This window comes from Sebastes umbrosus, chromosome 22 (assembly GCF_015220745.1).
Source record: "Sebastes umbrosus isolate fSebUmb1 chromosome 22, fSebUmb1.pri, whole genome shotgun sequence".
In the NCBI taxonomy this organism is placed as follows: domain Eukaryota; kingdom Metazoa; phylum Chordata; class Actinopteri; order Perciformes; family Sebastidae; genus Sebastes; species Sebastes umbrosus.
The window spans coordinates 6,351,835-6,372,829 of record NC_051290.1 but is presented as its reverse complement, the minus strand read 5'-3'; the positions used below and the strand labels follow the sequence as shown (position 1 = coordinate 6,372,829).

Here is a 20,995-nt window from a genome sequence, read left to right as displayed (position 1 = left end):
GTCACACGCACCATGAAGACCTTCACCTTGATAACAGCTTTAACTCTCTGCAGCTTTAGTGAGTACAACTGCATCTATTCTACTTTTACTTATTTAAAAGTTTATCTAAAGGAAATGTTCATTTTATTCAATTGAGAGTAAATCTGTTGTTTGTTTCAGGCTGGATCTCTGTCTCAGGTTCTGAGTTTCAGACTGTGGAGGTTCAGTTTGGTGAAGAAGTCACACTGACGTGCTCCAACATGTACAGCATTGATTCTTTAACATGGTGGTCCAGACTGGTGAACGGAACCAAGGCCAGCTGTATCACTGTTATGTTCAACGCTAAAAGCGTTAAATACTGTAAAGAAGATCAAAAATTTAAATATGATATGAGCTCCAACATCTCCACTCTCTTTCTCAAAATCAAAGACGTGGATTTATCTGACTCTGGACTGTATTTCTGTGGATTTAACTCAGATGCCCGTCCAACTTTGGGTGTAATACGTTTAAATGTTAAAGGTAAGGTCATTCTAAAGTCTTGTCTTTCTTTTGGTACCCATTCTTCTACCTTTTATGTTTATACATTTAATATACTGTAGGTCGTCTTCTAACAAAACAGACAACAAAGTGACTATTCGAACATTGACAAAATGTGATTATGATGTAAATATGTCAAAATTAAATAAAGACTAGGGTTATCTTAATTTCAGGAAAAGGCAGCAATGAGACACATGATGACGAGGACAGCCAGTGCAGCCAGTGTGAAAGTAAGATTCTCCTAAAGATTTCTATCATTGTGCAGATTATCAAATGTTTGAGGGTAAAACAGTTCAGCTGAATTCAGTTTAGTCCACTTTAATTTGAGCCAGATCTCAAGTCTCTATAGAGTCTAACTTCATGATCTTTCCTGTATAAGCGAGTGACGGAACAGCAAAGCTGATGAGTATGATCCTGGGCGGTCTGACTGTCTTCCTGGTAGCGGTCATCATCGGTCTGGTTGTTAAAAACAGGAAGCTTCAGACTTCAGGTACTGTTTCTGTTTGGTTTAGTTGCTGCTGTAAATTCTCTTGAAGTTGTGTCAAAATGCAAAACTGACCAGATGTTTTGTTTCTGTCTCTTAGCTGATGGAGAAGAACAGAATCCAGAGCAAAGAGAGGTGAATACAAAGTTATCCTTTACTTTTATATATTGTTTAATAAGCACTGTCGCCTCACAGCAAGTTAATTGCTCATTTTTTAAGAACCCATTCACATTCACATATCTTGAGGTCAGAGGTCAAGGGACCACTTTGAAAATGGCCATGCTAGTTTTTCCTCGCCAAAATGTAGCACAAGTTTGGAGCGTTATTTAAACTCCTTTCTGACAAGCTAGTATGACATGGTGGTTACCAATGGATTTCTTAAGTTTTCTAGTTTCATATGATACCAGTATCTTCACAATAATCTATCACAAGTTGCATTAATGTGATAAAGAAATTAGTGGCATTAAAACAAATTTGCATGATCGCGTTAACTTTGACAGCCATAATCTATTTATAAATGAATACTGGCCAAATATCAAAATGGGTGTCAGCCTCAAAAATCCAGTATCTGTGTGGCTACAGTATATTTAGGGGATTAAAATCATGTCAAGTCACCACATTAAGACTGTAAATACTTTTCTTACAGAATGTGGACTCTGATGAACTGAACTACGCAGCAGTGACATTTCAACCGAGAGCAAAAAGAAGACAGCCGGAGCCGAATGTTATTTATGCTGCTACCAGATAAGACTCAGGAGATAACTGGAGCTGATGCTGTAATAATATCAATATGCTTTGGAGCTTTTGTAGAGCGTGTTGGTGAGAGGAAGAACCACTTTTACCAAAACATTTCATTTTGCAATAAAGATCCGATGCATGCAGAGCTTTCATTCTGAGCATTTCCTTTCTCTCAGTCAAAGAATACATGTTTGGTGTTTGATGGAGGACGAGCCTGTCCAGAGTCTCTTATACTGAGGGGTTAGATGGAGGTCTGCAGCAGTGAGTGAGGAACACATCACTTGTCTGACAGGAAGAGGCAGTACAGTGTGGTCGGAGCACAACTGAGGTGAAAATCATGAGGCGTGTTAACGGTTTCTAAAAATAAAATGTGTCTGAGATAATTCAAAACCACAAGAGCAGGATAGATGAACCCTACAGTACATATAGTCAAAACTGAGGACGATCTGGCAACTGACTGGGTTAAAGGGGGCTGGTATAAATACCTCCAGGGTGATTGGAGAATGAGACTCAGGTGAGCAGGTGGATGTGGGAGTCAGGTGGGAAAGTCTGAGGGCATCTGGTGGACGGATGGAGAACGGCAAAGACTGGGTGAATGCTGACATGTAGTGTAGAACGCTTTGAGCGAGGCGCTATATAAATGCAAGTCCATTTACCACCGGACGTCATGTAAGCAGCTATTCTATTAGGTACTAAATATATCTATATTTTTTAAAATCCATAACTTAATTCAGCTGTCATGGATAGAACAAACAAACATGACCAGCACCTGCATGGTAAACCACTCAAGTCTTCATCTGTACATAACACACAGAAAATAGGAAGTTCCTCACCTACATATCGTGAGAATGTTAAACGGGTGAGAAACTGGCGGTTTACGCCTTTCCTTCATCAGATGACTGATTAGAAATCTGCATGTTTAACACCCCGCCTCTTTACTTTGAAAGCACCCTGACTGGAGCTCAGTTCATTTGCGGACATTGCAGAGCTTCAGTCACACGCACCATGAAGACCTTCACCTTGATAACAGCTTTAACTCTCTGCAGCTTTAGTGAGTACAACTGCATCTATAACTTTGGTAACTTTAACCCACCAGATTGGAAACTATTCACTTATTTAAATTTGTATTTAAAGGAATCGTTCATGTCCCTTTTGTTTAATTGAGAGTAAATCTGCTGTTTGTTTCAGGCTGGATCTCTGTCTCAGGTTCTGAGTCTCAGACTGTGGAGGTTCAGTCTGGTGAAGAAGTCACACTGACGTGCTTCAACATGTCCAGCTATGGATCCATGACATCATGGGTCAGACTGGTGGACAGAACCAAGGCCAGCTGTATCACTGTTATGTTCGACGCTAAGAGCGATGTTAAATACTGTGATGGAGTTCAAAATTTGAAATTTGAAATGAGCTCCAACATCTCCACTCTCTTTCTCAAAATCAAACACGTGGATTTATCTGACTCTGGACAGTATTTCTGTGGATTTTACTCAAGTGGCCATCTAACTTTCAGTGAAATATATACATTAAATGTTAAAGGTAAGGTGATTCTAAAGTATTTTGGTTTAGTTAAGTCCTGCTTATAGTGCAAAATAATTAATAAGTTAATGTTTAGACTAAGAATTTTCGTAAAACAACATCATGTATGCAAGAAATTTGTAATTTTGATGTGATTCTGCCAAATCAGAGACTGATCTCTTCATCAATGAGACACATGATGACGTGGACAGCCAGTGTGAAAGTAAGATTCTCCTAAAGATTTCTATCATTGTACAGATTATCAAATGTTTGAGAGTAAAACAGTTCAGCTGGATTCAGTTTGGTCCACTTTAATTGGAGACAGGTAGTATAGGAAAATAGAGTCTAACTAGATCGTCTTTCCTGTGTAAGTAACAGCAAAGCTGACGAGTGTGATCCTGGGCGGTCTGACTGTCTTCCTGGTAGCGGTCATCGTCGGTCTGGTTGTTAAAGTCAAGAAGCTGCAGACAGGTACTGTCTGGATATCCCATTTCTGGTTGATTGTTTTTTATATATTCTGCATTAGTGTGTGTCAGTATGATGAAGAACTACAAAATCACAGCAAAGGATTGTAAATTAAGATGAAACATATATTGTCTCTTTCATTCAGCTGCCAGTGAAGACCAGAACCCACAACAGTATGAGGTGAGTCAATGATACGTTCTAATACTTTAAAGAGGTGGTGGTTTGTTATTCTCACAAACTCATCTATTTGACACGTGTTACCATGTGCTCTCTTTACAGAATGTGGACTGTGATGGGCTGAGAGACGCAGCGCTGACTTTGTATTCATCAGTGAGGAATAGGAGGCCTGCCTCAGAGAGGGAAGTGGAGACTCGTGTTGTTTATGCTGCCAGCAGATAGACGGCTTTTATCATATTAATATGCTGCTGTGTTCTTTGTGTTCAAAGCTTTGTGGGAATAAAATCTGAAATCGAGCATTGAACAAATTGTGTGCTGTCATAAAAACATAAAATGCATCATTGTTAATTTGATGTGATATTATATCATGCATGTGTGTGCAGCTTTGCTAAATGCCTGAATAAAAAACAAATGTGTTTAAAAATGTTTCATATTTTTCTATTTCTTATAGACTCTTAATTCTAATAACTGTATTATTTGAATCCTTTACTTGTTGATGACAGTCACACTGTGACAGGACATCACATCCATCATCTTCTACAACTGCCTCATTATAAAATACCTGTTCTACTTCCTGTACTCCGTAACAACATTGAACATCACTCATACTGTAATCATGTACTCTGTAATAACAGAATATACTGTAGCTGTACAGTAGTATAAATTCATTTAAGTTCCCACATTGTTACCTACATAATTAATTTGATTAATAATATCAATATGCTTTGGAGCTTTTGTAGAAGCACTCTTGCCAAAACATTTAATTTTGCAATAAAGATCTGATATTTATTCATTTGCAAGAATACATGTTTGGTGTTTGATGGAGGACGAGTCTGTCCAGAGTCTCTTATACTGAGGGGTTAGATGGAGGTCTGCAGCAGTGAGTGAGGAACACATCACTTGTCTGACAGGAAGAGGCAGTACAGTGTGATCAGAGCACAACTGAGGTGGAAATCATGAGGCGTGTTAAAGGTTTCTAAAAATAAAATGTGGGTGAGACAATTCAAAACCTCAAGAGCAGGATAGAAGAACCATACAGTACATATAGTCAAAACAGAGTATTTTGATTGTGATACCATAACACGTGTGAAATCAATTAAAACACTATGTATAAAAGATGGATTAGCACAGGCAGGTAGGAAGACAGCCAGAAATCGGTTCAGTTTACTTTTCTCACATCAGCTGTGCTGCACAGAATATGCCAGAATAAAAAAATAAATAAATAAAGGACTTGACAAATAAACAAATATGCCATTAAAAGTAGCAAAAATGTCTGTTTTAATTAGCTTTTTTATTTATTTACCTTTGTAATAATTCCCTTATTTATTTACTCTTCGGTTTAATTTCCACTTTTATTTTATTTATTGTATGAATTTTTTAATTTATTCATTTATTTTTGCATGAATATTTATTTATTAATTTAATTATTTACTCTTCTGTTTAGTTTACACTTTTATTTATTTACGTATTTATTTGTAAGAATTCTTAAATTAATTTCTTTATTTTTGCATACATATTTAAAATTGTATTTTATTTATTGAATTCTGCATTTATCCATCCATCTTCAACCGCTTATCCGGGATCGGGTCGCGGGGGCAACAGCTCCAGCAGGGGACCCCAAACTTCCCTTTCCCGGGCCACATTAACCAGCTCTGACTGGGGGATCCCGAGGCGTTCCCAGGCCAGAGTAGAGATATAATTTCTCCACCTAGTCCTGGGTCTTCCCCGTGGTCTCCTCCAAGCTGGTCGTGCCTGGAACACCTCCCAAGGGAGGCGCCCAGGAGGCATCCGTGCTAGATGCCCGAACCACCTCAACTGGCTCCTTTCGACGCATTTCTGCATTTATTTTATTTATATTTTTAAATGTCTGTACTTATTTATGAGATTATTTATTTATGCATGATTTTTCCTGAGCATTTCACCCCTTATTTGTTTCCCCAAACTTATCTATCTCTGTATTCTTTTCTTTATATATTTATTCATACATCTTTTTTTTACATTTCTTCGTGCATTTCTGCAGGGGGAGACTCGAGGGTACCCATAGAACCCATTTCCATTCACATATCTTGAGGTCAGAGGTCAAGGGACCCCTTTAAAAATGGGCATGACAGTTTTTCCTCATCAAAATTTAGTTTAAGTTTGGAGCATTATTTAGCCTCCTTTACGACAAGCTACTATGACATGTTTGATATCAATGTATTCATTATGTTTTCTACAGTAAATACACAATATGACAAGAAGTTGGGCCTTCAGCTCTCTGCATCATAACCTCACACAACAAAGGCCTTCATGTTCCCAAAGAACAATAATTGATCATGATGTTTTAAAGTGAAGATAGATTTGTGTTGTAACTGTAGATATAGAAACTGAGCATCATGTCAGCTGTAAATCATTCTCAAAATATCACCACTTCCCTTATTGCAAGTCACACGTCAAACTCACACCCCTGCTTTATCTTCACATACAGTAGTGCAGCGTCTCTTTAAGAGGTGTCTGAAGCAGTGTGACATTTGTACATTCAGACATGAAAGCATTTACGATCAGAACCGCCATTTTATTAAATCGACTTTGTAAACTTAACATTAATGGTATCTTACATATCGTGAGAATGTTAAACGGTGAGAAATTGACGGTGTGCGTCTTTCCTTCATCAGATAACTGATTAGAAATCTGCATGTTTAAAACCCCGCCTCTTCACTTTGAAAGCACCCTGACTGGAGCTCAGGTCAGTTGCGGACATTGCAGAGTTTCAGTCACACGCACCATGAAGACCTTCACCTTGATAACAGCTTTAACTCTCTGCAGCTTTAGTGAGTACAACTGCATCTATTCTACTTTACTTATTTAAACATTTATCTAAAGGAAATATTAATTTTGTTTAATTGAGAGTAAATCTGCTGTGTGTTTCAGGCTGGATCTCTGTCTCAGGTTCTGAGTTTCAGACTGTGGAGGCTCAGCCAGGTGGAGAAGTCACACTGACGTGCTCCAACATGTCCAGCGATCCATGTCCGACATGGTGGTTCAGACTGGTGGACAGAACCAAGGCCAGCTGTATCACTGTTATGTACAATGCTGACGGCGACGTTAAATACTGTGATGGATTTCAAAATTTGAAATTTGAAATGAGCTCCAACATCTCCACTGTCTTTCTCAAAATCAAACGCGTGGATTTATCTGACTCTGGACTGTATTTCTGTGGATTTTACTCAAATGGCCGTCCAACTTTCAGTGTAATACATTTAAATATTAATGGTAAGGTCATTCTAAAGTATTTTGTGTCTTTTGGTTTGGTTAAGTCCTGCATATACTGCAAAATAATTAATAAATTAATGTTAATAATTATAAGAATTGTCTTAAAACAACATCATGTGTGCAACAAAATTATCATTTTGATGTGATTCTGTCAAATCAGAGACTGATGAGACACATGATGACGTGGACAGCCAGTGTGAAAGTAAGACTCTCCTAAAGATTTCTATCATTGTGCAGATTATTAAATGTTTGAGGGTAAAACAGTTCAGCTGAATTCAGTTTGGTCCACTTTAATTTGAGACAGGTAGTATAGGAAAATAGAGTCTAACTAGATCGTCTTTCCTGTATAAGTAACAGCAAAGCTGACGAGTATGATCCTGGGCGGTCTGACTGTTTTGCTGGTAGCGGTCATCATCGGTCTGGTCGTTAAAGTCAGGAAGCTTCAGACAGGTACTGTCTGGATATCTTATTTCTGGTTGATTGTTTTTTATATATTCTGCATTAGTGTGTGTCAGTATGATGAAGAACTACAAAATCACAGCAAAGGATTGTAAATTAAGATTAAACATATATTGTCTCTTTCATTCAGCTGCCAGTGAAGACCAGAACCCACCACAGTATGAGGTGAGTCAATGATATGTTTTAATACTTTAAAGAGGTGGTGGTTTGTTTGTCTCACAAACTCAGCTATTTGACACGTGTTACCGTGTGCTCTCTTTGCAGAATGTGGACTGTGATGAGCTGAGAGACGCAGAGCTGAGTTTGTATTCATCAGTGGGGAAGAGGAGGCCTGCCTCAGAGAGGGAAGTGAAGACTCGTGTTCATGCTGCCAGCAGATAGACGGCTTTTATCATATTAATCTGCTGCTGTGTTCTTTTGCGGGTGGACGGGAGAAGTTACTATTCTCTTAATGAAAGAAATATCAAATACTCAAATTATTAAACGTGCTTTTACTATCATGTCTCTCTGTGTGTCTTGGAGGAGTGAGTGAGGTACACATCACTTGTCAGACAGGAGGAGACAGCACTGAGATGAAACCAGGAGGTCCGTTAACTCAAAGCTTTGTGGGAATAAAATCTGAAATCGAGCATTGAACAAATTGTGTGCTGTCATAAAAACATAAAATGCATCAGTGTTAATTTGATGTGATATTATATCATGCATGTGTGTGAAGCTTTGCTAAATGCCTGAATAAAAAACAAATGTTTTAAAAATTGTTTTATTGTTTTCTATTTCTTATAGACTCTTAATTCTAATAACTGTATTATTTTTGTCCTTTACTTGTTGATGACAGTCACACTGTGACAGGACATCACATCCATCGTCTTCTACAACTAACTCATTATAAAATACCTGTTCTACTTCCTGTACTCCATAACAACATTGAACATCATTCATACTGTAATCATGTACTCTGTAATAACACAATATTCTGTAGCTGTCCAGTAGTATAAATTAATTTAAGTTCCCACGTTGTTACCCCCTTATTCCCTACATAATTAATTTGATTAATATCTTATAAAATATTATATACATAAAATGATATGGCTTTAAAGAATACCCTCCTTTTATATTTTTAAATATACTGATTTTAATACATTTTTGACTATGATTGATAACTTAAAACTCAAAATATGTTTTTATTCATCTTTTCTTTTCCGTACATTTTATTTCTAGCATTATTTATTTTATTTTTATATTATTTTTATAGTGTAAATATATTTGCAGAATTGTAATGAAAAATCTAAACATTTGAAATAAATAAACAAAAATTAGTTGATCGCAGTTGTTACAGCTTGTATTCTTCCATTTTGGTGCATTCAAGCTCACATACACTAACATGCACGCACGGTCGGCCCGGCCATGTCAACAAAGCACGGGGAAACTTGGATTACAATACAAACACAGAGGGAGAGCGACTTCATTCTCTGCTCAGGTAGACATTACTGCTCTATATCTTTATGTAGTTGATTGCGGCTTTATTAATGATCTAGATATTGTATACAGTTTCTTTAATTCAGCTGTCATGGATACCACACAAACTTGACCAGCACCTGTATGGTAAACCACTCAAGTCTGAATCTGTAAATAACACATAGAAAATAGGAAGTTCCTCACTTACAAATCGTGAGAATGTTAAACTGGTGAGAAACTGGTGGTTTACGCGTTTCCTTCATGAGATTACTGATTAGAAATCTGCATGTTTAACACCCCGCCTCTTTACTTTGAAAGCACCCTGACTGGAGCTCAGTTCAGTTGCGGACATTGCAGAGCTTCAGTCACACGCACCATGAAGACCTTCACCTTGATAACAGCTTTAACTCTCTGCAGCTTTAGTGAGTACAACTGCATCTATTCTACTCTACTTCTAGTTATTTAAACGTTTATCTAAAGGAAATGTTCATTTTGTTTAATTGAGAGTAAATCTGCTGTTTGTTTCAGGCTGGATCTCTGTCTCAGGTTCTGAGTCTCAGACTGTGGAGGTTCAGTCTGGTGAAGAAGTCACACTGACGTGCTCCAACATGTCAAGCGTTCCATCTTTGACATGGTGGTCCAGGCTGCGGAACAGAACCAAGGCCAGCTGTATCACTGTTATGTACAACGCTCATGGTGACGTTACATACTGTGATGGATTTCAAAATTGGAAATTTAACATGAGCTCCAACATCTCCACTCTCTCACTCAAAATCAAACAAGTGGATTTATCTGACTCTGGACAGTATTTCTGTGGATTTTACACAAGTGGCCGTCTAACTTTCAGTGAAATACATACATTAAATGTTAAAGGTAAGGTGATTCTAATGTTTTTTGTTTTAGTTAAGTCCTGCTTATAGTGCAAAATAATTAATAAGTTAATGTTTAGAATAAGAATTTTCGAAAAACAACATCATGTATGCAAGAAATTTGTAATTTTGATTAGATTCTGCCAAATCAGAGACTGATCTCTTCATCAATGAGACACATGATGACGTGGACAGCCAGTGTGAAAGTAAGATTCTCCTAAAGATTTCTATCATTGTGCAGATTATCAAATGTTTGAGGGTGAAACAGTTCAGCTGAATTCAGTTTGGTCCATTTTAATTCGAGCCAGATCTCAAGTCTCTATAGAGTCTAACTTGATGATCTTTCCTGTATAAGTGAGTGACGGAACAGCAATGCAGATGAGTATGATCCTGGGCGGTCTGACTGTCTTCCTGGTAGCGGTCATCATCGGTCTGGTTGTTAAAAACAGGAAGCTTCAGACTTCAGGTACTGTTTCTGTTTGGTTTAGTTGCTGCTTTAAACTCTTTTCAAGTTGTGTCAAAATGCAAAACTGACCAGATATTTTGTTTCTGTCTCTTAGCTGATGAAGAAGAACAGAATCCAGAGCAAAGAGAGGTGAATACAAAGTTATCCTTTACTTTTACAGTATATATTGTTTAATAGAGCTCAACCCCAAAACAGCCGGGACTACAATACATTGTATCGTCTAATATTAGCTTGTCCCTGAAATGACACAGTACTTGTATATGGGCCGATAAGTAACAATAAATTGCAGTACGAAAATGCTAAAATTATGTTTGAGCTACTTTAGAGCAGTGATTCTCAAAGTGGGGTCCGTGGCTCTCTGTCGGGGGTCCACAAAATAATTAGCTATGAATAATAAAATTGTGCCGCATCATTAAAAAGTACATATCTAAAGATGGGGACCATTTACACAAATAGAACAAGCATGCTGTGTCCATTACTACCACCCACGTTAGCTCTGGGCCAATAGAAACAATCATTCTGTCATGAATCAGTCACTTCACTCAGAACGCAACGGACCGTTCCTGCAGCAGCTTAGCTCAGCTTGTTAGCCAGCTAACTAGCTGGTGAGCATGGAGGAATACTTGAGTCAGTCCACAAGTGACGCTTGGGAATTAAAATCATGTCAAGTCACCACATTAAGTCTGTAAATACTTTTCTTACAGAATGTGGACTCTGATGAACTGAACTACGCAGCAGTGACATTTCAACCGAAAGCAAAAAGAAGACAGCCGGAGCCGAATGTTATTTATGCTGCTACCAGATAAGACTCAGGAGATAACTGGAGCTGATGCTGTAATAATATCAATATGCTTTGGAGCTTTTGTAGAGCTTGTTGGGGAGAGGAAGAACCACTCTTGCCAAAACATTTCATTTTGCAATAAAGATCCGATGCATGCAGAGCTTTCATTCTGAGCATTTCCTTTCTCTCAGTCAAAGAATACATGTTTGGTGTTTGATGGAGGATGAGCCTGTCCAGAGTCTCTTATACTGAGGGGTTAGATGGAGGTCGGCAGCAGTGAGTGAGGAACACATCACTTGTCTGACAGGAAGAGGCAGTACAGTGTGGTCGGAGCACAACTGAGGTGAAAATCATGAGGCGTGTTAACGGTTTCTAAAAATAAAATGTGTCTGAGACAATTCAAAACCACAAGAGCAAGATAGAAGAAGAACCATACAGTACATATAGTCAAAACGGAGTATTTTGATTGCGATAACACAACACGTGTGAAATTAATTAAAAATGCAACGTATTAAAAATGGATTACCACTGGCAGGTAGGAAGATGGGTTGAGGTTCAGGAGGCTGGAGAGCAAAGGAACGAAGCAACGTTGACGATCTGGCAACTGACTGTGGAAAAGGGGGCTGGTATAAATACCTCCAGGGTGATTGGAGAATGAGACTCAGGTGAGCAGGTGGATGTGGGAGTCAGGTGGGAAAGTCTGAGGGCATCTGGTGGACGGATGGAGAACAGCAAAGACTGAGTGAATGCTGAGATGTGGTGTAAAACGCATCGAGCGAGGCACTATATAAATGCAAGTCCATTTACCACCAGACGTCATGTAAGCAGCTATTCTATTAGGTACTAAATATATCTATATTTTTAAAAATCAATGACTTAATTCAGCTGTCATGGATAGAACAAACAAACATGACCAGCATCTGTATGGTAAACCACTCAATTCTGCATTTTTACATAACACATAGAAAATAGGAGGTTCCTCACTTACATATCGTGAGAAAGTTCAGCTGGTGAGAAACTCACGGTTTACATCTTTCCTTCATCAGATGACTGATTCGAAATCTGCATGTTAAGCGCCCCGCCTCTTTACTTTGAAAGCACCCTGACTGGAGCTCAGTTCAGTTGCGGACATTGCAGAGCTTCAGTCACACGCACCATGAAGATCTTCACCTTGATAACAGCTTTAACTCTCTGCAGCTTTAGTGAGTACAACTGCATCTATAACTTTGGGAACTTTAACCCACCAGAATTTAAACTAGTTTATCTAAAGGAAATGTTCATTTTGTTTAATTGAGAGTAAATCTGCTGTTTGTTTCAGGCTGGATCTCTGTCTCAGGTTCTGAGTCTCAGACTGCGGAGGCTCAGCGAGGTGAAGAAGTCACACTGACGTGCTCCAACATATCCAGCGCTGCAACTTCGATATGGTGGTCCAGACTGGTGGACAGAACCAAGGCCAGGTGTATCACTTTTATGTTAAACGCTAATAGCAAATTTGAATACTGTGATGGAGTTCAAAAGTTGAAATATGAAATGAGCTCCAACATCTCCACTCTCTTTCTCAAAATCAAAGACGTGGATTTATCCGACTCTGGACTGTATTTCTGTGAGTTTTACTCAGATGGCCGTCCAACTTTCAGTGTAATACGTTTAAATGTTGAAGGTAAGGTCTTTCTAAAGTCTTGTCTTTCTTTTGGTACCCATTCTTCAGTCATTTATGTTTATACATTTAATATACTGTAGGTTGTCTTCTAACAAAACAGACAACAAAGTGACTATTTGAACATTGACAAAATGTGATTATGATGCAAATATGTCAAAATTAAATAAAGACTAAAGTTATCTTAATTTCAGAAAAAGGCAGCAATGAGATACATGATGACGTGGACAGCCAGTGTGAAAGTAAGACTCTCCTAAAGATTTCTATCATTGTGCAGATTATCAAATGTTTGAAGGTAAAACAGTTCAGCTGAATTCAGTTTGGTCCATTTTAATTTGAGCCAGATCTCAAGTCTCTATAGAGTCTAACTTGATGATATTTCCTGTACAAGTGAGTGATGGAACAGCAAAGCTGACGAGTATGATCCTGGGCGGTCTGACTGTTTTCCTCGTTATGATCATCGTTGGTCTGGTTGCTAAAGTCAGGAAGCTTCAGACTTCAGGTACTGTTTCTGTTTGGTTTAGTTGCTGCTGGAAATTCTCTTCAAGTTGTGTCAATATGCTGGAAATATGCAAAACTGACCAGATGTTTTGTTTCTGTCTCTTAGCTGATGGAGAAAAACAGAATCCAGAGCAAAGAGAGGTGAATACAAAGTTATCCTTTACTTTAACAGCCGGGACTACAGTACATTGTATCGTCTAATATTAGCTTGTCCCTGAAATTATAAAGTATTTGTTTGTATGTATATAGTTGTATGCATATACTGTATATGGGCCGATAAGTAACAAGAAATTGCATGTTTGAGCTACTTTAGAGCAGTGATTCTCAAAGTGGGGTCCGTGGCTCTCTGTCGGGGGTCCACAAAATAATTTGCTATAAATTATCAAATTGTGCTGCATCATTAAAAAGTACATATCTAAAGATGGGGACCATTTGCACAAATAGAACAAGCATGCTGTGTCCATTACTACCACCCACGTTAGCTCTGGGCCAATAGAAACAATCAATCTGTCATGAATCAGTCACTTCACTCAGAACGCAACGGACCGTTCCTTCAGCAGCTTAGCTCAGCTTATTAGCCAGCTAACTAGCTGGTGAGCATGGAGGAATATTTGAGTCAGTCTAGTCAAGTGACGCTTGGGAATTTAAATCATGTCAAGTCACCACATTAAGACTGTAAATACTTGTCTTACAGAATGTGGAGCTGAACTACGCAGCAGTGACATTTCAACCGAAAGCAAAAAGAAGACAGCCGGAGTCGAATGTTATTTATGCTGCTACCAGATAAGACTCAGGAGATAACTGGAGCTGATGCTGTAATAATATCAGTATGCTTTAGAGCTTTTGTATAGCTTGTTGGGGAGAGGAAGAACCACTCTTGCCAAAACATTTCATTTTGCAATAAAGATTCGATGCATGCAGAGCTTTCAATCTGAGCATTTCCTTTCTCTCAGTCAAAGAATACATGTTTGGTGTTTGATGGAGGATGAGCCTGTCCAGAGTCTCTTATACTGAGGGGTTAGATGGAGGTCGGCAGCAGTGAGTGAGGAACACATCACTTGTCTGACAGGAAGAGGCAGTACAGTGTGGTCGGAGCACAACTGAGGTGAAAATCATGAGGCGTGTTAACGGTTTCTAAAAATAAAATGTGACTGAGACAATTCAAAACCTCAAGAGCAGGATAGAAGAACCATACAGTACATATAGTCAAAATGGAGTATTTTGATTGCGATAACACAACACGTTTGAAATTAATTAAAAACGCAACGTATAAAAAATGGATTTCCACTGGCAGGCAGGAAGACGGGTTGAGGTTCAGGAGGCTGGAGAGCAAAGGAACGAAGCAACGTTGACGATCTGGCAACTGACTGGGTTAAAGGGGGCTGGTATAAATACCTCCAGGGTGATTGGAGAATGAGACTCAGGTGAGCAGGTGGATGTGGGAGTCGGGTAGGAAAGTCTGAGGGCATCTGGTGGACGGATGGAGAACGGCAAAGACTGGGTGAATGCTGACATGTAGTGTAAAACGCTTCGAGCGAGGCGCTATATAAATGCAAGTCCATTTACCACCAGACGTCATGTAAGCAGCTATTCTATTAGGTACTAAATATATCTATATTTTTAAAAACCAATGACTTAATTCAGCTGTCATGGATAGAACAAACAAACATGACCAGCATCTGTATGGTAAACCACTCAAGTCTGCATCTGTACATAACACACAGAAAATAGGAAGTTCCTCACCTACATATCGTGAGAACGTTCAACTGATGAGAGACTCACGGTTTAAGTCTTTCCTTCATCAGATGACTGATTAGAAATCTGCATGTTTAACACTCCGCCTCTTTACTTTGAAAGCACCCTGACTGGAGCTGAGTTCAGTTGCGGACATTGCAGAGCTTCAGTCACACGCACCATGAAGACCTTCACCTTGATAACAGCTTTAACTCTCTGCAGCTTTAGTGAGTACAACTGCATCTATAACTTTGGAAACTTTAACCCACCAGATTGGAAACTATTCACTTATTTAAACGTTTATCTGAAGGAAATGTTCATTTTGTTTGAGAGTAAATCTGCTGTTTGTTTCAGGCTGGATCTCTGTCTCAGGTTCTGAGTCTCAGACTGTGGAGGTTCTGTCTGGTGAAGAAGTCACTCTGACGTGCTCCAACATGTCCAGCTATCCATGTCCGACAATGTGGTTCAGACTGCTGAACAGAACCAAGGCCAGCTGTATCACTGTTATGTACGACGCTCGTGGCGACGTTCATTACTGTGATGGAGTTCAAAATTTGAAATTTGACATGAGATCCAACATCTCCACTCTCCTTCTCAAAATCAAATACGTGAAATTATCTGACCATGGACTGTATTTCTGTGGATTTTACTCAAGTGGCCGTATAACTTTCAGTGAAATACATACATTAAATGTTAAAGGTAAGGTCATTCTAAAGTATTTTGTGTCTTTTGGTTTGGTTAAGTCCTGCTCATACTGCAAAATAATTAATACGGTAATGTTTTGAATAAGAATTTTCGTAAAACAACATCATGTATGCAAGAAATTTGTAATTTTGATGTGATTCTGCCAAATCAGAGACTGATGAGACACATGATGACGTGGACAGACAGTGTGAAAGTAAGATTCTCCTAAAGATTTCTATCATTGTGCAGATTATCAAATGTTTGAAGGTGAAACAGTTCAGCTAAATTCAGTTTGGTCTATTTTAATTTGAGCCAGATCTCAAGTCTCTATAGAGTCTAACTTGATGATCTTTCCTGTATAAGTGAGTGACGGAACAGCAAAGCTGACGAGTATGATCCTGGGCGGCCTGACTGGTTTCCTGGTAGCGGTCATCATCGGTCTGGTTGTTAAAGTCAGGAAGCTGCAGACAGGTACTGTTCTGATATTTTATTTCTGGTTGATTGTTTTTTATATATTCTGCATTAGTGTGTGTCAGTATGATGAAGAACTACAAAATCACAGCAAAGGATTGTAAATTAAGATGAAACATATATTGTCTCTTTCATTCAGCTGCCAGTGAAGACCAGAACTCACAACAGTATGAGGTGAGTCAATGATATGTTTTAATACTTTAAAGAGGTGGTGGTTTGTTATTCTCACAAACTCAGCTTTTTGACACGTGTTACCGTGTGCTCTCTTTACAGAATGTGGACTGTGATGAGCTGAGAGACGCAGAGCTGAGTTTGTATTCAACAGTGAGGAATAGGAGGCCTACCTCAGAGAGGGAAGTGGAGACTCGTGTTGTTTATGCTGCCAGCAGATAGACGGCTTTTATCATATTAATCTGCTGCTGTGTTCTTTGTGTTCAAAGCTTTGTGGGAATAAAATCTGAAATCGAGCATTGAACAAATTGTGTGCTGTCATAAAAACATAAAATGCATCAGTGTTAATTTGATGTGATATTATATCATGCATGTGTGTGCAGCTTTGCTAAATGTCTGAATAAAAAACAAATGTGTTTAAAAAAAATTTCATAGTTTTCTATTTTTTATAGACTCTTAATTCTAATAACTGTATTATTTGTGTCCTTTACTTGTTGATGACAGTCACACTGTGACAAGACATCACATCCATCGTCTTCTACAACTAACTCATTATAAAATACCTGTTCTACTTCCTGTACTCCATAACAACAATGAACATCACTCATACTGTAATCATGTACTCTGTAATAACAGAATATTCTGTAGCTGTCCAGTAGTTTAAATTAATTTAAGTTCCCACATTGTTACCCCCTTATTCCCTACATAATTAATTTGATTATTATCTTAGCAAAATATTATATACATAAAATGATATGGCTTTAAAGAATACCCTCCTTTTATATTTTTAAAGATACTGATTTTAATACATTTTTGACTATGATTGATAACTTAAAACTCAAAATATGTTTTTATTCATCTTTTCTTTTCCGTACATTTTATTTCTAGCATTATTTATTTTATTTTTATATTGTAAATATATTTGCAGAATTGTAATGAAAAATCTAAACATTAGAAATAAATAAACAAAAATTAGTTGATCTCAGTTGTTACAGCTTGTGTTCTTCCATTTTGGTGCATTCAAGCTCACATGCACTAACATGCACGCACGGTCAGCCCGGCCATGTCAACAAAGCACGGGGAAACTTGGATTACAACACAAACACAGAGGGAGAGCGACTTCATTCTCTGCTCAGGTGGACATTACTGCTCTATATCTCTATGTAGTTGATTGCGGCTTTATTAATGATCTAGATATTTATACAGTTTCTTTAATTCAGCTGTCATGGATACCACACAAACTTGACCAGCATCTGTATGGTAAACCACTCAAGTCTGAATCTGTAGATAACACATAGAAAATAGGAAGTTCCTCACTTACAAATCGTGAGAATGTTAAACTGGTGAGAGACTCACGGTTTGCATCTTTCCTTCATCAGATGACTGATTAGAAATCTGCATGTTTAACACCCCGCCTCTTTACTTTGAAAGCACCCTGACTGGAGCTCAGTTCAGTTGCCGAAATTGCAGAGCTTCAGTCACACGCACCGTGAAGACCTTCACCTTGATAACAGCTTTAACTCTCTGCAGCTTTAGTGAGTAAAACTGAGGAAGAGATTGGGCATTATAAGCTGTAACCGCAGTATGAGAGCAGTGCAGGGCGGCGGCCGTGAGCTAGAAAGTGGGGCACGCTCACATGCACTAACATGCACGCACGGTCGGCCCGGCCATGTCAACAAAGCACGGAGAAACTGGGATTACAACACAAACACAGAGGGAGAGTGACTTCATTCTCTGCTCAGGTAGACATTACTGCTCTATATCTTTATGTAGTTGTTTGCGGCTTTATTAACGATCTAGATATCGTATAGAGAATCTTTAATTCAGCTGTCATGTATAAAACAAACAAACATGACCAGCCTCTTTATGGTAATCCACTCAAGTCTGCATCTGTAGATAACACATAGAAAATAGGAAGTTCCTCACTTACAAATCGTGAGAATGTTAAACTGGTGAGAAACTGGTGGTTTACGCCTTTTCTTCATCAGATGACTTATTAGAAATCTGCATGTTAAGCGCCCCGCCTCTTTACTTTGAAAGCACCCTGACTGGAGCTCAGGTCAGTTGCGGACATTGCAGAGCTTCAGTCACACGCACCATGAAGACCTTCACCTTGATAACAGCTTTAACTCTCTGCAGCTTTAGTGAGTACAACTGCATCTATTCTACTCTACTTCTACTTATTTAAAAGTTTATCTTAAGGAAATGTTAATTTTGTTTAATTGAGAGTAAATCTGTTGTTTGTTTCAGGCTGGATCTCTGTCTCAGGTTCTGAGTTTCAGACTGTGGAGGCTCAGCCAGGTGAAGAAGTCACACTGACGTGCTCCAACATGTCCAGCGTTGCATCTTTGACATGGTGGTCCAGAATGGTGGACAGAACCAAGGCCAGCTGTATCACTTTTATGTACAACGCTCATGGCAACGTTATATACTGGGATGGAGGTCAAATTTCAAAATTTGAAATGACCTCCAACACCTCCACTCTCTTTCTCAAAATCAAAGACGTGGATTTATCTGACCAAGGACTGTATTTCTGTGAGTTTTACTCAAGTACCCGTCCAACTCTCAGTGTAATACGTTTGAATGTTAAAGGTAAGGTCATTCTAAAGTCTTGTCTTTCTTTTGGTACCCATTCTTCTGTCATTTATGTTTATACATTTAATATAGTGTAGGTTGCCTTCTAACAAAACAGACAACAAAGTGACTATTTGAACATTGACAAAATGTGATTATGATGCAAATATGTCAAAATTAAATAAAGACTAAAGTTATCTTAATTTCAGGAAAAGGCCGCAATGAGATACATGATGACGTGGGCAGCCAGTGCAGCCAGTGTGAAAGTAAGATTCTCCTAAAGATTTCTATCATTGTACAAATTATCAAATGTTTGAGGGTAAAACAGTTCAGCTGAATTCAGTTTGGTCCATTTTAATTTGAGCCAGGTATCAAGTCTCTATAGAGTCTAACTTGATGATCTTTCCTGTATAAGTGAGTGACAGAACAGCAAAGCTGACGAGTATGATCCTGGGCAGTCTGACTGTCTTCCTGGTAGCGGTCATCATCGGTCTGGTTGTTAAAGTCAGGAAGCTTCAGACTTCAGGTACTGTTTCTGTTTGGTTTAGTTGCTGCTGTAAACTCTCTTCAAGTTGTGTCAAAATGTAAAACTGACCAGATGTTTTGTTTCTGTCTCTTAGCTGATGGAGAAGAACAGAATCCAGAGCAAAGAGAGGTGAATACAAAGTTATCCTTTACTTTTATATATTGTTTAAGCACTGTCGCCTCACAGCAAATTAATCGCACAATTTTAAAAAAAACATTTTCATTCACATATCTTGAGGTCAGAGGTCAAGGGACCTCTATGAAAATGACCATGCTAGTTTTTCCTCGACAAAATTTAGCACAAGTTTGGAGCGTTATTTAAACTCCTTCCTAACAAGCTAGTATGACATGGTGGTTACCAATGAATTCCTTAAGTTTTTTAGTTTCATATGATACCAGTATCTTCACAATAATCTATCACAAGTTGCATTAATGTGTTAAAGAAATTAGTGGCGTTAAAACAAATTTGCATGATCGTGTTAACTTTGACAGCCCTAATCTATTTATAAATGAATAATGGCCAAATATCAAAAAAGGTATCAGCTTCAAAAATCCAGTATCTGTGGGGTTATAGTATATTGTGGGAATTAAAATCATGTCAAGTCACCACATTAAGACTGTAAATACTTTTCTTACAGAATGTGGAGCTGAACTACGCAGCAGTGACATTTCAACCGAGAGCAAAAAGAAGACAGCCGGAGCCGAATGTTATTTATGCTGCTACCAGATAAGACTCAGGAGATAACTGGAGCTGATGCTGTAATAATATCAATATGCTTTGGAGCTTTTGTAGAGCTTGTTGGTGAGAGGAAGAACCACTCTTGCCAAAACATTTCATTTTACAATAAAGATCCAATATTCATTCATTTGCAAGAATACATGTTTTTAATGTTTGATAGAAGACGAGCCTGTCCAGAGTCTCTTATACTGAGGGGTTAGAGGGAGGTCGGCAGCAGTGAGTGAGGAACGCATCACTTGTCTGACAGGAAGAGGCAGTACAGTGTGGTCAGAGCACAACTGAGGTGAAAATCATGAGGCGTGTTAACGGTTTCTAAAAATAAAATATGTCTGATACAATTCAAAACCACAAGAGCAGGATAGAAGAAGAACCATACAGTACATATAGTCAAAACAGAGTATTTTGATTGCGATAACACAACACGTGTGAAATTAATTAAAAATGCAACGTATTAAAAATGGATTACCACTGGCAGGCAGGAAGACGGGTTGAGGTTCAGGAGGCTGGAGAGAAAAAAGGAACGAAGCAACGTTGACGATCTGGCAACTGACTGTGGAAAAGGGGGCTGGTATAAATACCTCCAGGGTGATTGGAGAATGAGACTCAGGTGAGCAGGTGGATGTGGGAGTCGGGTAGGAAAGTCTGAGTGCATCTGGTGGACGGATGGAGAACGGCAAAGAGTGAGTGAATGCTGTCAGTCAATGTAGTGTAAAACGCTTCGAGCGAGGCGCTATATAAATGCAGGTCCATTTACCACCAGACGTC

General features: G+C 38.6%; 2 protein-coding genes and 1 long non-coding RNA gene across 3 annotated transcripts in view; all 3 read left to right on the top strand.

The window, feature by feature from the left end:
* LOC119481567 overlaps positions 1-16,810 on the top strand; it is a 58,939-nt gene extending 42,129 nt beyond the window's left edge. The window contains exons 4-9 of the mRNA XM_037758663.1: positions 2,927-3,226; positions 12,793-12,834; positions 13,026-13,073; positions 16,114-16,221; positions 16,361-16,395; positions 16,495-16,810. Of these exons, the coding sequence (XP_037614591.1) occupies positions 2,927-3,226; positions 12,793-12,834; positions 13,026-13,073; positions 16,114-16,221; positions 16,361-16,395; positions 16,495-16,614 (653 nt within the window). The 3' untranslated portion in view covers positions 16,615-16,810. The remainder of the gene's footprint in view (positions 1-2,926; positions 3,227-12,792; positions 12,835-13,025; positions 13,074-16,113; positions 16,222-16,360; positions 16,396-16,494) is intronic.
* On the top strand, positions 6,527-8,406 carry LOC119481574. Its single transcript, XM_037758678.1, has 6 exons — positions 6,527-6,702; positions 6,803-7,144; positions 7,305-7,346; positions 7,496-7,594; positions 7,734-7,768; positions 7,868-8,406. Exons 1-6 carry the CDS (start codon positions 6,567-6,569, stop codon positions 7,982-7,984), a joined length of 771 nt encoding a protein of 256 aa, XP_037614606.1. The 5' UTR covers positions 6,527-6,566; the 3' UTR covers positions 7,985-8,406.
* Positions 16,811-19,365: 2,555 nt separating the features above from the next.
* On the top strand, positions 19,366-20,234 carry LOC119481594. The gene is made up of 3 exons (XR_005205226.1): positions 19,366-19,492; positions 19,587-19,621; positions 20,130-20,234. It is a non-coding gene; the product is annotated as an uncharacterized LOC119481594 (long non-coding RNA).
* Positions 20,235-20,995: the final 761 nt, after the last annotated feature.

Bases quoted from the DNA above. Each gene is read 5' to 3' on its own strand.
- LOC119481574 (XM_037758678.1), top strand. From the start codon at position 6,567: ATGTTTAAAACCCCGCCTCTTCACTTTGAAAGCACCCTGACTGGAGCT. The intron at 6,703-6,802 runs GTGAGTACAACT...TGTGTGTTTCAG, and splicing joins TTTAACTCTCTGCAGCTTTA to GCTGGATCTCTGTCTCAGGT. The intron at 7,347-7,495 runs GTAAGACTCTCC...TTCCTGTATAAG, and splicing joins CGTGGACAGCCAGTGTGAAA to TAACAGCAAAGCTGACGAGT.